General features: G+C 35.9%; 1 protein-coding gene across 1 annotated transcript in view; it reads left to right on the forward strand.

Annotated features, from left to right (window-relative positions):
* Nucleotides 1-5,727: 5,727 nt before the first annotated feature.
* Nucleotides 5,728-18,688, forward strand: part of LOC124211575 (Krueppel-like factor 6) — a 218,841-nt gene continuing 205,880 nt past the window's right edge. The window contains exon 1 of the mRNA XM_069133327.1: nt 5,728-6,019. Within this exon, the coding sequence (XP_068989428.1) occupies nt 5,918-6,019 (102 nt within the window). The 5' untranslated portion in view covers nt 5,728-5,917. The remainder of the gene's footprint in view (nt 6,020-18,688) is intronic.

Here is an 18,688-nt window from a genome sequence, read left to right on the forward strand (position 1 = left end):
TTTATCTTTCTATGTTTTTATCCCCACATTCTAAAATATATCTATCAACATCTCCTGTATATGTATACGTATATGTACACCTTAAATTTAATCAGCTCACTTATACGAACCGCGATAATTGCAGAGGAAAATTAAAAAGTCTGTGAGCGCCAGCATCGAAAAATTAAAAAACTGTCTCTTCTTCGCTCCACATTTAATTATCGTTTGAAAAAACTGTCACTTACCTCTCTTTTCAAAAAAGCAAAAAAAAGAAAAAAGCACGAAGCTAAAGCTAGCAGCCAGAATTAGCAGCCAAAAGTGTTAAGCTTTTTGGAAATAGAAAAACGTAGTTCAGTTTTATCCTCATAATTGTACGAAAGTCCTTATATCGGGGGTTCGAGGTGTCTTAAAAAATTTTGATCTTTGAACTTCACCACCTTATGCCAAAGAAGGTTATAACATTTGTCTGCTAATTTCAGCTGCTATCTTGAGCCTCGTAAAAAAGCGTTTCTCTTTTCTCTTCTTCTTCTTCTTCTTCTTTAACCATTCGCTCGATAAGCAGTTGTACTATCGATTGTTTAATTCGTCCGAACGTCGGAGTAAATTGAAGGAAAAACGAATTCCTTACCGTCTTGATGTAAACTGTATATACGATATGAAATACGTTTAATAATCGCCGGATGCGATGAGAGGAGAGGCCGACAGCGTTATCAGCAATTGTCGGTGTGTTTTGTCTCATTATATACCTCCGATAATTGCCGTCTTAGCGTCCAAAGTTCCAATATCTAATCAGTAAAATTCCAAGGCATCGCCGCGTTAATTATAAAACTCTTAACGCTAACAATACAACACCTATGAACGAATGTATCCATCGCGTAACGTAACGCGTATATAACGCGCGTAAAATATCCGTGATTCGGTATTCCGTACGAAGAAACGGAGAGTCCATAGTCTCGTAGATGCTTTTCATAAACCTACATGCGTATGGGCTATTCCGCGTCAACCGGATCAGTCATCTCTCAGATATTTTTTTAATTTGGCATGTGGATTGTGTGGGACGAGTTAGATTTTTGTGCCAAAGCGCGAATCTCATAATGCAAAATTCGATTTTTTATTAACAATAACAAATTAGACTCCCATTTTTTTCAAAAATTCATAACTTCGGCAAAAAATTAGATACAATATATTTTTTTTTTTCAAATTACGCGGAAAGCTCCATAGAATTTAAAAAAAAATACGAAATGGTAAAAACAAGTTGTTATCAATTGTTTATTTAACAATTAATTTTTCAAAGATTTTCAAAACAGTGACTGACACGATCAAAAAATTTTTTTAAAATTCTGACATGTTCCTTGAACTGTACTACAACCTGTGAATTAATTCCAGAGGGGTGTTTTTCTTCGTTTTCGAGTAAAAAATCATTAAAGGTGTCGATGCGCATGAAATTGCGGCCCGCCGAGTCTCTACGTAATGGCGGGCGGCCGGTTGCCGTCCACCGCTACACCGCGGTGGCGTCGCAGCGTTATTTTAGAGTCATTTTCACGATGTAGGACATGATTGAAGAATCTGAAAAAAATACTGTACCTTCACAAGGCCTGCTCAAAGCGATAAGTGAAGTTTCAGGAATGTGTTTTTCACCGTTTTTTTATTACAGAGATTCAAAATAACGGTTACACACCATGAGAGTGCACATAAATGATAATAATTACATAACTTGCTACTTATTTTAAAATAAAAACACATTCTTGAAACTTCACTTATCGCTTTGAGCAGGCCTTGTGAAGGTACAGTATTTTTTTCAGATTCTTCAATCATGTCCTACATCGTGAAAATGACTCTAAAATAACGCTGCGACGCCACCGCGGTGTAGCGGTGGACGGCAACCGGCCGCCCGCCATTACGTAGAGACTCGGCGGGCCGCAATTTCATGCGCATCGACACCTTTAATGATTTTTTACTCGAAAACGAAGAAAAACACCCCTCTGGAATTAATTCACAGGTTGTAGTACAGTTCAAGGAACATGTCAGAATTTTAAAAAAATTTTTTGATCGTGTCAGTCACTGTTTTGAAAATCTTTGAAAAATTAATTGTTAAATAAACAATTGATAACAACTTGTTTTTACCATTTCGTATTTTTTTTTAAATTCTATGGAGCTTTCCGCGTAATTTGAAAAAAAAAAATATATTGTATCTAATTTTTTGCCGAAGTTATGAATTTTTGAAAAAAATGGGAGTCTAATTTGTTATTGTTAATAAAAAATCGAATTTTGCATTATGAGATTCGCGCTTTGGCACAAAAATCTAACTCGTCCCACACAATCCACATGCCAAATTAAAAAAATATCTGAGAGATGACTGATCCGGTTGACGCGGAATAGCCCGTATGCGTACACACACGCGCGCAGACGTATATAAACGTAAAAGATGTATGCACGCATCTGTACGTAACGACGTCATTTCCCACAATCAGCGTTGAGTCACTATCTCGATTGTTTCCGATTCTTTCGTTCCGTTTGTCGTTTCTTTTTTTTCTTTTTAATTCTTTTTCTTTCGTTTTATTACACGGTACAAACAGCTCACTGTTAAAAATGATTGCGAATTTACCGCATATTTATTGTACGAAAAGATTTTGTCATTTTGCGAGATCAGATTGAAAGTTTACAAATTCGATGCAGCGATGTAAGTTACCACGTGTTTGTAATTAAATTTATAACGAAGAAATTTGATGTGACTAAAATTTGTTGGAAAAACAGACAAAACAAAAACGTCATTTGATTTCACCAAATTGCGCGGCAAATTTATTGTATTTGGAAATTGGATGAACGGTAAGTGTACGGTGAATTACCTGTATCGTGTCCGAATAAAACTTCTATACTCGATTCCGATTTACGATGGCGTTGCTCATTTTCTTCTCATCGTGACAGGATTTCGGTATATTTCGATCGTAGAACGGTACTTTTGGCGAAAATTGCACTTTTTTGACTCGTGTAATCTTCCAAACAGATCTTCATAAAAAAAACGGTGAAAAAAATTCGTGTTACGTGTCGTGGCCTGTAAAATTATGTACTGTAAGGGTAAACGTTTTCTTTTTTTTATCGAGCCTTCGAGTAGTCCGTAAAAAATTGTTTCGTACCTAAAAAATTTCATATTCTTCGCGAATGTCAAGACGCACATATTTTTCTACTCTGTTTTAAACGTTTCATCCATAACAGTTTTAATGTGCCAAGGATATTTTCATTTCACTAAAATAACAGCTGAAGCGGTACACTTTGACATAATGAACCCAAATTATTGATCCTCAGCGTTACTCCAATACATATATGTGTGCTGTAATATATCGTTAAAAAATATGTTTTTACAGCTATTTTCAGGCGTGACGGTGTTTTTTTTTTTTTTTGTTTTGTTTTTTATGAACTGTTCGTCATTCTACAAGTCACAGAACAGATGACACGATATTTTTCACCGCACTTTACGAAAGCGTTTGGAAAATAATTCAAGGTCAAAAAGTGGAATTTTTGTAGAAAGTATCACTCTTTGATCGAATTATTTCGAAATGAAGAATGGTAATGGACAACAAAAATCACTAAAAACACTAAAAACAAAAAAAAACAAAAAAACAGGGCAACGCCATCGTCTTCAATGCTCTTGTTTGAGTAAAGAAAGACGTTTCGGATGATTTTGAGATACTTTGGACATGTTTCAGAAATTGTATCTTTTTCTTCTTCAAAATTTCCGGTTTTTTTTTCCGTTTATTCGTCTTGTTCCCTAAGAATAATTCTACAAAACAAAAAGCGGCAATCGATTTGTTAAAAAATTTTACCCTCATTTCAAATACCTGACAATTATTCGACACGCAGTATAATCTCGAGAAAATGGCGAGTAATAAAAGGAAAATCGATATCGTACGCTGGATGATAAAAAAAAAAAAAAAAACTTCGAACGGATTATAAATTTCAAATTTTGTACACAGCGAAACCTCTCTCACAACGAAACTTTTCTTACGACGAATTCCTCCCGACAACGGACAGTCTAAAAATTTACACGCCGAGCGTGTTCCGAATATCGAACACTCCTCGATACCGTGGAATATTTTTAATCCGAAAGATGTCCGTTACTGCCGCGAAGTTTCACCGCAACCGTATAATAATGAAACGTAAAAATATCCCGTGAGAATAATTACAATCAGACGGTGAAAGTCCGCGTACCGGCGTGTAACGCACGTGGGCAAAATAGCCGGTGCCGCGGCGTTCTTGTTTCGGCGATATAATTATTAATCAGTCTCCGAAGCTTCGGGGCGCGAGAGAGCGAGAGATATGTTGACGCAGGGATGGAGGGAGAGGAGGCGTAAAGCAGGCGTCGGGACGGCAGGCGTCGAGCGGTGCTGCCGCATGATTTCGAGACGGCGAGTGTCGGCGTCGCGATTCGGCCGGTCGAAGGGCTTCGCGAAGTTCCGTATTTCCTCGGCCACGTTCGGCTCTGCCCGCGAATCAGGTTCGCCTCTCCGGCGTCAGTTGCTCTTCGGCTCTCGCGCGGAAGAGTCTGAAAATTCTGGCGCGTATCCTTGTCGCTCAAATCCGAGTGTTTACGACGGATTTCCATACGCAATACGAAACCGAAGTATATCGAAACCGCAGTATTGTCGGAACGTGTATTTATCGGTGATACCGGCGCAGTGTGAATTGAAAATAAAAACAGGAAATATCAAAAGCGATGAAGACACGTGAACGCCAAGTGTCGTCGTGCGAAGGATAATAAAAGAATTTCAAACAAACGACAAATAACATAAACAAAATAAAACAAAAGTGCCGTCAGTTATGTCGGATTGTTTAAACCTCCCCGTTCTCGTCGCGAATAATTCGCGGTTTTGTTTCTAAGACCTCATCGGACGTACCATCGCTGTCGTTATATTTTCCTTTTCGTTCGGCATATGATGGATACTGAAGCGAGTAATTTTTTTAAATCCTCGCCGAAAAGAAACTGCAATCAGACGACGGACTGTCTAAGCAACAATCCTAGTAAAAATCCGTTCTGATCTTTCTCTCTCTATCCATCCATCCATCCATCTATCCATCCATCCATCCACCCATCTATTCATCTATCCATCCCTCTCTCTCTCTCTCTCTCTCTCTCTCTATCTCTGTCGCCTCGACTCGTGCAACGAATACGAAAAACCGGCGTTTACGCGATAAAATGCCGATCAACGAACGTTTCTCATTCGACGACGGAGTTTAACAACCTTTTTCAACTCATCCCGCATCCATCCGACTTCTCCGCCGGCGCTCTCTTACGAAAAAAGAGGGACAACGGGGAATAACCCTTTGCCGTGAGGTGGGGGGGGGAGGGGTTGGGAGGGGGGGTGGGGTGGGGGTGGGGGTGGCGAAGAAAAGGGTTTTCCGGGGTGCGGGGGAGGGGAAGGGGACACCTTTGCCTCGTCGACGAAACACATGTGTCTGTGCGTGGATGCTGTCAGTGCCGATACGTGCTGCTGTTGTTGTTGTTTTTGTGATTGTTGTTCCTGTTGCTGTTATAATAAATATTATTGTTGTTGTTGTTATTGTTGTTGTTCGCCCGGCAACATTTTGTGCATCGACGATCATCGGGTGGTGAAACCGATTATCAACGGTTATATACGCAGTGAACAAGAGCGAGTGATTCTCGATTTATTCTAGTTTTCACGTTATCGTTCGACGACCTTTGGTTGTTCGTTTTTTTTTTTTTGTTTTTGTTTTTGTTTTTTTTTTTTTTTTTTCGCCTTTCGTTCCTTCTTTCTTCAACCTCTCTTTTCTCGTTCGAAAAGTATTTCGCAAGATCCGAGTTGCGTTTTTTGAAAAAAACGTTTTTTATTTTATTTAAAAAATAGATAATATCATTGTCGCGATCGTCGCCTGTCGCGCGAATTTTATTACTCGGTGGTTTCTCTGTGACACAAACGCAACCATGGATATCCTACCGAGTGGAAACATATTCAGGGAGTTGCAGGACATCCACGATACTGGATATTTCTCCGCCCAACCCTCGCTCGAGGATCATTGGCAACAGGTATGTTAATTAATTAGGTGATATTCGCGTGTTGTTTACTTGCGAGATCGCTCGTCTTTGTTAATAACTTTCGATTCAACGACGGTTTTAATTTTTCCTCTTTTTTTTTTATTTCTTTCCCCCCCCCCCCCCCCCCACGTCTTTTCGGTTGACACAATTTTCTCTAAAAAAAAACGGTGTTTCTTGCTTGCTCTTTTTGTTTTTGCACAACGTTCAGTTGTAAGTTGAGAAATAAGAGAGAGAGAGAAAAAAAAAACACCCTTCGCCGAGTTTACTTTTACTTGTGTTTTGATACGGAAAAGTTTCGGTAATTAAAACAAAACGTGTTTTATATATATATATATATATATATATATATATATATATATATATATATATATATATATATATATATATATATATATATATATATATATATATGTCGAAGTTGGATTGTCGATGAGTAAAAATGGTTATTTCACGATTTTGGAATTGACTGAAATTCGGTCAAAACGCGCTAATGAAACAAAACACAATTGTACATCGATATTTTAATTCCTTAAAAATCATTGCAATAATTAAGAAGATTTTGGTAATTTCTTTTCACCAATATTTCTGTTACGATAACGTTACCAACTTTTTCTACCTCGTAAAAAAATAGTCGGAGAGTAAAGAAAATGAGGAAGAAAGGGATTCAGGATTTGGAATCTAGGATCAAGGATTAAGGAAAATGTCAACAGAAACTCCCACGGGTTTCATAATAATCGAAAGATCGTTACGTTACGTTACGTTACGTTACGTTGGGTCGAAGCGATACGGACGTAAACGGAGCGGAGACTCACGAAGGTTGAAAGTTGGCGGGAAGGGAGGAAGGGAGGGAATCTATTTCATTCATAGAAATAGCGGCAGCAGCGTCGAGTCTCTCCTCTCCTCTCCTCTCCTCTCCTCTCCTCTCCTCTCCTCACCTCGACGACCGCGCTCTGCAACAACCTACGCTTACGCTTTCTTTTTATATTTTTCTTATTTTCCCATTTTTCTCTATTTCTCTCTATCGTTCTATCTCGTAGAACAAGAAGAGAGACAGAGATCGCGAAGCCTTGCAGATTCGTAAACAGGTACCTCGTATCTGCTCTGACAGCGAATGACTAATTGAAGTAGCGAGACAAAATAGCGGCGATATTTTTAGCGAAATGTTTGCTAATTACTCGATTTCGATATTAATTATTCACAAAGGTGAAGTTATAGAAACGTTACTCGTAAAGATTCGTGTTATGGAAAAATCGTTACTCAGCATCTTTGGGAATTTATGCGTGATAAACGAAACGTATATTTATTGTGAAAAATCAACTCTTTTAAAGTTATTGGATAAAATTACGCATTGGTGATTTTTTTTAACGTTATACCGAATAACTTCAGCCTCGTATTAATCGAGGATGAAAAGGTCTAGCGTTATTCTAACGATTCATTTGTTATTAATAACAACTTTCAGAATCGGAATAAAGTCAATTGCAACGTATTCATATTTTCGTAAATTCAACTCTTTAAATGCTACCGCTCTGAAATGATGAAATAACGATTTATTTCCGAATTTAACATCGCGTTCACGTTGTTCCGATTCACTCAACGAAATGGCAATGAATTTATTGCACGCGTAACAATTGCGGAAATAAAATTACAAAAATACGACAAATGAAATTTGAAAAATTACTGTAATGTTCGTGGAATTAACTAGAAAGCAATCCGTATAAATTTGAATGAAACTATGGGAAATAATTGCTAACGAATCACTTGCAAGTCACGTGACAGTGTTTAGGAAATCGTAATAGAAATCGCGTTTTAAGCCTTGCGGTTAACGTAACGCGCCGAACGGTCGCAGGTTTCAATTTATAAACATATTTCGTACATTTGCGCGTTATAATTCATAAGATAATTACGTGTAATCTGAAGCTTGGATCGATGAAATCTGGTGAAAAACTGAACTGTAAATATACAGTTAAAAAGTAAAGATTCTTTGCAATATAGGTCTGTACTATATAATTGATTGATTATTCCACCGACCTATATTTTCCCTTTTATCGGAACTCGATTTGGTGAAAACTTGTATTTGCGATCGAGATTAATTGCAATTGATCGATCGAAGCTTTAGATGTAATACATGGATAATTTGCAATTACAGTTTTGGAAATAAGAATTGATAAGATTGATCAACACGTCTTTTGAGTCCGAGTTCCACATGTCAAATTTTGATTTCTTCCACGCAATTAGTAAAAGAAAATAATAGATTTGTTAGATCAAAGTTTGCTTTTTTAAGAAGTCAGAACGATGTTTCGGATTTTAAGAAAAATCATCTATTTTCTCAAACATTTATTGTAAATAACGGAATCAAATTTTTAAATAGACGCGTCTTAAGCGAGATACCGAAGTTCGTTCAGTTCTTATTTGCAATAAATGTTTGAGAAGATGGGTAAATTTTCTTAAAAATTCGAGATATCGCTCTGGTTTCTAAAAAAAAAAGAAAAAAAAAAACTTTACAAGTTATAAATTGAGATTTTGGTTATTATTCGATGTATGGAATCAAAATTTCATTACTTAAATACAAACTGAAACAAAAAAAAAATTATCTAAATTTTGTGCTGATCCGTGTCACGAGTTACTAATTATCGCATCGTCGATGAGTGTTATTATTTCTGAAATTTCACCCAGTAACATATTTTCTTTAACCTTGCACGGTAAAAATCACCTACATCAGGTTAAATATTAAGAAATATTTACATATTTTTTTTTCAACGTTTCTCAAATTTTTATCAACGTACGGTTACAATAATCACCGTCGGTTTGATTTCACTTACAATTAAAGAGATTCTAATCAAATTTCACGGCAACTTCACTCTTTCTAAATTCTTGAAGAATGTTACTTTAATAGCTCAACGTGTTCCGTTCATTCATTCATTCATCATACCAGCTGTTTATTTACACTCCGACTCGGCTTGACTTTACCTTTTTCCACCCTTCTTCTTCTTCTTCTTCTTCCGCTTCTTCTTCTCCGTGACTTCGAATAGCGCAGCTTCCGCTTAATCGTTTATACTGTTTGTCGTTCCTTCTTCCCATCTCTCTCTCTCTCTCTCTCTCTCCACCAGGAAAGGACAATGGTATGCGATTATGCGTCGGTTAAATTCGTGTGTAAACTGTAAATGCAGGCAGGATAAACGTATGTATGTATATATATATATATAATATACCGCGTGGCTGTTCGGAGCGAAAGTTTCGCGGCTGTCTCTGACTGAGTGACTGAAACACCGGAATTAAAATTGAACCGACTTGAATAACTAAATGATACGCAATTCTTCTTGTACAACAGCGATTATTATTTAAACTGCGGGGTTTAATTTTTGTCCCCCTGTCTATATGTATATATGTATATTATTATTGAAATTGTATTATAATTATACAGAGATATTTTGAAACGGTTTACAAATCAGGCGAATTATTATTTATTATATTACATGCTTTACTCTGTCGTACATTTTTTTTAGCAATTATGACATCGTTTTTTTTTTTTTTTTTTTTTTACGTATTATATCTCACAGCCTTCTTATTGTTGTTAAACGAGCGACTTGCCGCGAACGAGAGTTTAAACAGCCAGTCTCTAAACCGTAGTCGAGTAGTTCTCGTTCTTCTTTAGCTTTAAAGACTGACGTCATCGCCGACCACTGGAAATAACCGATCGAACTCGACCCGACTCTATTTCGTACACGAAAAAACTCTTTACTTCCCGTACTACAACGTTTCACTAAATTTCATTTACACGCGGCGCAAAAAGATAAAAATAACCGAAACTCGGCGTTTTGTCGAGAAAATTTATCGCTGCATCAGCGATTTAATCGATTATAAGCATCGTTTTTTTTTTTCCCCCATCTTTCCATCCCGTTAGTTTCAATATCGCAATATCACGGAGTCTGAAAATTCGCTGAGAGAAATATCCAAGGCGTCGTAATTCTCTAAGTCAGACGCTCTTGTCCCTCGAATTAATTATACTTTGGTTAATAAACCGATCCAACCCAATCTTTCCATAGACAATGATGTCCGAGGGGGTGAATGATTCATGTTCACATATTTCGGAAAGACGTTGGATGTATTACGTCGTATAGAGTATAGAGTATACAGTCTGAAATACCATCACCATTGACACCCCCCCCCCCCCCCCCCCCCCGTGAAAGCTTGAAAGCTCGAAAGCTATTATTATTATTATTGTATACCCTGAATAATTAGAAATTTGTAGATCCTTAGATTAGGTCTGGTTTTGGTATGGTTTAGTTTGGTCGCCTGTGTTTGAATACCCTCGTTATTACACGTCAAGAACGACGATTACGATTCTCCGTTACAACAGAGACGACGCTGATTATTATTCATATGTCCTTTGAAATTACTGCACTAATCACACAAAATCGTCTACGTCTACTAGAAATTCATACGCTACGTGATACAACACGATGTGTGTGTGTGTGTGTGTGTGTGTGTGTGTGTGTGTGTGTGTGTGTAATATATACTACAAGCTATGCGCACTCGAATTGAAAAATTAGAGCTTTGCACAATTGGGCCAGGTTCATCTCTAATAATAACAGCAACGACAATAATAATACCAATTATGATAAAAATCAGTTTTATATCTCGTGCTAGATAAGAACGTACAGATCATACCGGATGACGACTTGAGACGACACACGACACCCGATCCTCGGTTCAGAGATCTTTATTTAGTGCTGTTTGTGTTCGAAAAAAAAAGAGAGAGAGAGAAAAAGTTTTCGAAGACATATGTTACGTATCCGCAATTAGTCGTTTCTCGTGTCTCGGGTGGTAAAAAAATCAAATTTTTTTTCTTCTCCTTCTTCGCACCATCGTGATATATTTTCTCTGATTTATCCAATCAGTGATAATCGTGCGCATGCCGCGTATATACATATGTACGAATATTATTCAATTTTTCGTAATTTATTTACAACTTTGGAGACTGATGTGATTTTATTTGTTTCATTTGAATTCGTTCTTGTCAGTTTCTTTTCTTCTTTTTTCGTCTTTATTATTATCATCGGTATTATTATTGTTATTTTCCACAAAATTCCGTATCCGATCTATGTCATTGATTTATTTAAAACAGCTACAGCGCTGTCCAAGTAACGCGCCTTTCACTTCCGTGCAATGCAATGTGAATTGACGATATACGAACGACTGAATAATTGAAATATTGCTGAGGATTAAATTTAACGTTATTTTTATACCGTATGTACGCAAGAGCTTTTTACACTTTACAGACTTTGATTGAGTTATTAGTATGAACATATAAATACATATGTATATACTCTTATCCTCTCTGTCCGTTGCAGGATGCATCGAATAATAATTATTTTCGTACAATTATACCACACGTGATAAACACACACACACGCACGCACACACGTATATACATTTGCATTTGTATGTATATATATATGTACATAATCTATGTAATTTAATCTATAATACATGTGCGAACGTATCGCGTTATCATCTTCGTGTCACCTCGTATTTAATACAATGTTGTAAATCCATCTTACACGCCAAGATTCGTATCTTACATAATACACACTCACACACACACACACACACACATATGTTAATTTTTATGGTGCGATTGGATCATCATTATTATCAGTTGTAATTATACATGTGTATTGTATGTTATACATATATATATATATGGATATAGTACGTGCGTTTTATTGATGCTACAGTGTTACTATCATTAATTATCGACGGTTATATTCTTATCCGTTTTTTTTTTCTGTTTTTTTTTTCTCTTTGTTTTTGCATATACATACTTTTTACGTTCGACGTCGACGAATCGCACAATTTTATAGCTAACTAATTTATCTCGTCGCGACACGGCTTCGTCGCGTGTTTTTTTTTTCTTAAATTGTCTTACTTCTTTTAACAATGATATTTTTCATACGTTTAGTTTTCTCCCGTTGTTCACAGTTTACAAGCGTACGCTTGTCTTATCTTACAGTTCATAAATTATATAATTATAATATGAATATACTGTGCATATATATATACATATATATATGTTGCATACATAATTCTCCCCCTCTATCTTTTATAATTCATTTTGTTTTTTGTTTTTTGTTTTTTTTTTGTTTTTTTTTTTGTACTCCCGCGCTTATCACGAATTCATTCATTCGTTCTTTCATTCATTCTCATCCCGATTCCCATTATATGAGGTATAAATAAATGGCAAACGTGAATAAATAATTGCTTATCGTTAAGATTTAGTATTCGATGAAAAATTGTCTCTTTTTCATCTCTCCTCTCCTCTCCTCTCCTTTCGTTTTCCCTTCTCTTTCATGATTTCGTTCCGTGGTTCGGCATGCAGCAGCTAGCTACTCGCGCTGCCGGCCGTCATTCCTTCGGCCAGCGGTAGCGATGAAAAACCTTGTTTATTTACATACCGCGTAAGCGTTATTCTTAGGCATATCCATAGTGTCTATGTGTTTGTGTAACTAAACTTTGCGAAGCGGGCGGCCAAATAGTTTTGGCAGATATTACCTATAGGCATTGAATATGGAGATTTGAAGTCTACGGAGAAGCTCTCTTATTCTTCTTCCTCTTCTTGATATTTTTTTGGGTCGGTATAAATTGCCGCAGGTTGAACCAAACCAAACGTAACTAAATTAAATTACACTAAATTAAACTATTCACGTTTTTTCCAGATATATAAATTGAAACACTCTTCTGTCATGTCACGTGCGTGGGGATTTGAAAAAGGAAACACGTTTTTACTTACATCGGTTTGACTGTAATTTGGTAAATTATCGTTTTTGAGGTCGCTTAATTACAGGATGAATGTATGAATTTTTATACTTTTTCAACACAAAAGTTAAACGAAAATCTAATTTTCATCCGATTTCTAAAGGGTTAAGTGACACACATGATAACCTGAGAAAATTTTAGTGTAGAACGATTATCATGGAATATGTGTTTCGAGGTGTTTTTTTTTTTCTCGTTTTTTCTCCAAAGTTTCCCAAAATTTTTGAGTCCGCGAATTATTTGTTCTACCTTTGTAATTCCTGTAATTACTGACTATAATAATAGAAAACTCGTTGAATCGTACCAAAATAATAATAACAACAACATCTACGAACCCGATTATTATTGAATATTTCTCAATTACATTGTCAGAGACATAATTACTTGATTTATTCGATTCGAGCACGGGGGCTGTAATTTTTTATTTATTTTTTTTTTTTCTTACTGCCCAATTCATTCGACGCCTGGAAGTAGAAACAAAAGATTGAAAAAATGAATTGAAATTGATTTAAATGACGAAACGACAAAGTGACGCGTTGAATTGTACGTGGTTGTATATCGTATGCCGGAAGTGCACGAGATATGTAATTATGTATACGTGTAACGTATGTGCATATGTGTATATATACATATATTGTATACATATAATACATGCGATCGACCCGTTGATTAGGATGAAAAGATTTTATGCGTACGTGATCGCCGCCGCTCCGTGCGTATGTTAAAATGTTTGACGAATTAGTCATAAGCCAGGAATGTCCGTTGCTTATTAATATATACACTTGTAGAATCGTTACTGACAAGTTTACTCGTTTGATTTATCAATTCACTATTAACTATGTTTTCCATTTGTTCCATTCGAGTGATTTTTTTTTTTTTTCTTTATATTTTTCTTTTCAAAACGTGTTTAAGCCCACGAAAGAATTTTTCGGTTTTTCTATCCGAGTAGTTTTTTTTTTTTGTTTTTTTTTTTATTATCTCCCGTAAATTTTTCGATTTTTGACTTCAATATTCTCGGATACGAGAAGTCATCTTTACACGAATACATTTGTTGTTACATATGCACTTGTGTCACATGTATTATTATCGTATAATATCCTTGTACGTCGGATGTCTGCATTTAACACCTCTTCGCGCGTTTTATTAATATCTATAATATACATATACTTTACGTTTATTTTAACAATCAACACCGCGGCAAAGCTGATATAACCCACGCACACACACACGTTATTATACTTATGCTCATTCCGAAACGCTAAATTTGAATCTCGGCAAATTTTTCACCTTCTAATTTAATTATATCCTGTAGCGTTTACGTATATATATATATATAAATACATATATATATATATATATATATAATGATGGAACAAAAAAGAAGAGAAGAATACACACAAGAGTGGGTAAAATTTTTCTATAGAAAAATTGTGAAACAAGTTGTACAAAAATTATCGCGTTCTCTCTAACTGAGAAAAAAATCGGAGAAAATTTGTCGGAACACGAATTATCGCGATCTCGTTCCAAAAGCTAGAACATATTTTCCTGTGCATATAATTTAATCTGTCACGTGCAAATATTATTAAGAGAGCAAAGTTCTCAAAGTTACATATAATGTTGTAACGATTCAATTTTAAGGAAAATCATTATTTCGCAACTCTGTGAACCATCTCTCAAACTTTGAGTAGGTGACTAATTTATTTAAAAAAAAAAAAAAAAGCAAAGTGTACCGATATTTTCGAAAAAAATTAAACTCCTTTATAAAGTCGTTACAAATTTTCAATACCATGATTACAAAATATCAATGTATCGCGTTAGATTAACGTTAATACTAATTTCAATTTCTTTATATATCACACAGTATTGTTTTATGTATTGAAAAACGAAGGGAGAGCATTTTAATCGTCTTATATATACGCCGTATGATGATGGAGAAATGCACTTGCATCGTATTCTCCTCCTCCTCCTCCTCCTCCTCCTCCTCCTCGTAATTCTTCCCTTACATTTTCATCCTGTACCTACTTTTACGGATTTGATACATGGTACACGTGTTTATATATATATATATATATGTATATGCATGCATGTCAGACACACGTATGTGCGCGTATCGATTTATCGACGTCGGCATGTCGCGTTCGTTCATTCTCCGACGTCTTGCTTGCCCGCCGTAATAAAGTCTAAAAATACTCCCCCACCATTTTTCTTCTTTCCATCCACCTCTTCTCTTCTATTCCCTTTTTCGACATTTTACCGGCCTGCTCTTCTACGTTCTCTATTTATCTCTACATACGTTTTTACACACATCTTCACTGTGAATTCTTCTCGTAAAAACCATATAGCTCGACAATTATTACCCGTTTATTTTAACAATTTTTCTTCATAATTTTACTCGCCCGGAAAAGCTGAGCGACCATTTTATTCCAGCCTAGTCATTTTACCGGGATAGTAAAAATTTTCAAAAAATTTTTATTTACCTGTAAACCAGACGAGTTGCAATTTTATCGAGCGATTCCTTTCAAGAAAAACTCTCGCTATATGTGTGTGTGTGTGTATATATATTAGTATATCCATATACACCTATGTACATGTATGCACGTACGTCAGTCAATCATCATTGTTTCAAAGATCAGAAAGAAAGATAAGAAAAAAAATAAGTAAAGCTTGACGGCGAGTGACGTGTGTGAAATATTAAATTCAGTCTTAGGATTAATTTTGAACCTGTATTATATACGTTATTACATAAATACAGTCGTAGTGTTTTAAGGGGGTGTCGATGGTCGTGTCTCCGACGTTGACGTGTTATATCTCCGATATCTGAGTTCGCGTATCTGGAAGAAAAAAAAAAAAAAAACACCGAGAAAAGGCTTAATAGTCATTTTTTATACACAATTTTGAACAAAAACACTCCGTTACATTTTCATTTTACGCAGATATAAAAAAATGGCACGGATCATACGAAAAAGCGATAGAAAGTTCGTAGAATTTGTGCCATTTCTTTATTTCTGCATCAAATGATATAATATATTGGAGCGTTTTTTTTTTTTCCTATCTATTTAGTTCAATGGAAAATGGATAATTGCTTTCAGGAACCACTATATATCGATATTAAGGGCTCAGATTGCAAGAGGCGTATTATTTCCTGTTCCTACAATTATTATATTAACATGTGACTTCGGGGAAAAAAATGAACGATATTTTTGGACAAATCTAATGCGTGTATTATGTGTATGAAATTGTGAACACTGGTACATGTGTATTGTGTATTACCAGGGTGTCTGACCACATGAAAAAAAAAAAAAAAAAAAAAAAAAAACAAAACCTGAAAAATTCCTAAATTTCATGAAATGCGAGCCTTAAAAAGTTATGGAATGTCGTGAAATTTCACTGACGAACCTGAATATTTTATTATTATTGGAAATAAACGTATTGGAAAGCTGTATCGTTTGTTACTCTTTTTTTTTGTTTTTTCTTATAAGAAAAAAATACAAGCACCTCATATACGTTTCTCGCTGCAGTAGAGCGTGGTGGCGATATTTACGACGATAAGTTGAAAAAAAAAAATCAATAAAAATAAAAAAAAAACAAAAAAACAAAAATCGAGTTGCAAATGTCAAGCTGCTTTGCTACATTCGTAAATATTTGACCAATCACGTCGAAAAAAATTCTGGTACGCAGTTTTGTGGTGATGAAAAAATTCTTTATCTTGTTCCTTGAACAAAACTTGAACCTTGCGACGATTTTCTGGTTCCCGTAAAAAAAACTCACTCTCTCTCTCACTCACTCTCTCAGTCTCTTCTCGGGAATCGGTTATCTTCGGGATAGGTCAGGTCGGACTCCGCGTTAGGCTAGGCTACTGAGCCGGAACGAATCAATTCCGAGGTACGAGTATATTGAAACAAACATTGGCGTACTAGGGTCATTACCCAGATACGTTGCGAGAGTCGTATAGTATGGCCGTATGCACGTAACGTTGGTGGGTGAATTATTACTATGCTTGTAATTTATACAGTGAGAAAAATTTCATTCGTCGCAGTAACTAATGTTGTTGGAATTAGGAAAAACGAGGTACGCCTAACCATTTTGCGCTATCGTCGATCCTTTTTTCGTTATCGCAACGCAGAATCAGTTTGTGAGGTTTACTCGACTTTTTTAGTTAAACGAGGCTTTAACGTCAATTTATCGTTGCACGAGCGTTAAATTTTCGCTACAGTTGCAAGAAAATATAGCAACAATGATCGTAACGATAAAGAATAGTAACGGATACTAGACTTTCCGGTAACGGCTAGAAAACTAATTTTCTTTTTCTACCTGGAACTATATTTTTCGATTCTGGTAAAAAATGAAAATAGTTAAGGACCGAACGGTAACCGGAACTTAAAATTTCTCTCAGCGTAGAGAACGATTTTTAACGACTTGTATTTGCCGAATTAATGTAAGTGTAATGTTCTTATTTATCAGAGTTTAATGGAGTTCTTTCTTGGAAGATTGTAAAGTTACTAAATAGAGAGCTTTATGGAAATCTTATCGTTACTTTAACGTTGCCAACTCAAAGCTTACAGTATAGCTGGATGTTCATCCTCCTCATTCAATCTCTCTCTCTCTCTCTCTTTCATAATTGTAAAATCGATCTACTACAACATGTAATTATTACTTTTTCAATCAATCAATCCTTTACCTTTCAATTCCTATATGAAAGAGAGATTTCCTCCAATTCCCACGATCAAAGAGACAGAGAGAAAGAGAGAGAAACCATAAAGTTTTATACAATTTTCTTTCCGCTTTATGCAGCGTTTTGGATATGTGCAATGCAGAATTATACGAGTTCCGTTACAATTATACATTATAACGATGGACAATTACGGAATCGTTTTTCTCGGCAACAGCCTTGTAGTCTCAATTATTACCAATCGTGTCTCGTTATGAGAGCAGTCGAGGGGCTGGAGGGGAATGCAGGGATGATTCTTCGTCTCTTTAGTTTTTCTCTCTCTATTTCTTTGTACTTCTTGTTTTCGCTATTTGACGGATAGTCTCGTATTTATTCTTTCATCATCATCGTCGTCGTCGTCGTCGTTCCCTGACGGTACAAATAGGTTTAATACATAAATTGCTCACATCGTTTAAACCGGCGATGCCCCAGCTTGAGAGAAACAACGAACTAAGAAAGGAAAGAGTTTGTGCGCGCAGAATGCGATGCAGGTAAAGATTCGAGCTGCAGTCACAGCTGCTGCTATTGCAGTGCAAATCTGCCTGCAATGTTCAAGCGGGGCAGACGACAAGAGAGCTCGGGGAATGGAAAATTTAGGTCAGCCGTTTCTAGAGCTCTGTTCTTGCAATGTTTATTATTCGTTTACGTAAAACTTGACAAACCTGCCTGCTGCAGTTTTTTTATTTTATTTTTTTCTTTCTCTTTATTTATATTTTCATTTTTCCTCGCACCCGGTAAGGAAATAAATAATTTGCAAGGTAGTAGTCTGAATTTTCGTATATACATGTATACATTTATTATTGTCAATTTCAATTGACGATAATATTCTTGACATATTCAATCTTCACGAAAAAATTATTCTTCCCAAACTGATGTAATAATGTTATCGTTTTTATTGCCGGATTTTTATATATAATAATATCGATAGAACTTAACAATTATAATAATGCACGTGTGTATTTATATAGTACGAATACGGTATGTGTACAGTAATAGTATATATTTGAAGCTCCCGGTTCGTTCCGCGATTTCATTCATAAAATATATTCTTACCCGTTTAAGTCGCTGTATCCTTGGCTTGTCTGCGTTCACTTTCTGCCTTTGCCAACCACGCACTAGTGGTGGCACCTAAATTATAA

Source organism: Neodiprion pinetum, chromosome 2, assembly GCF_021155775.2.
Source record: "Neodiprion pinetum isolate iyNeoPine1 chromosome 2, iyNeoPine1.2, whole genome shotgun sequence".
In the NCBI taxonomy this organism is placed as follows: domain Eukaryota; kingdom Metazoa; phylum Arthropoda; class Insecta; order Hymenoptera; family Diprionidae; genus Neodiprion; species Neodiprion pinetum.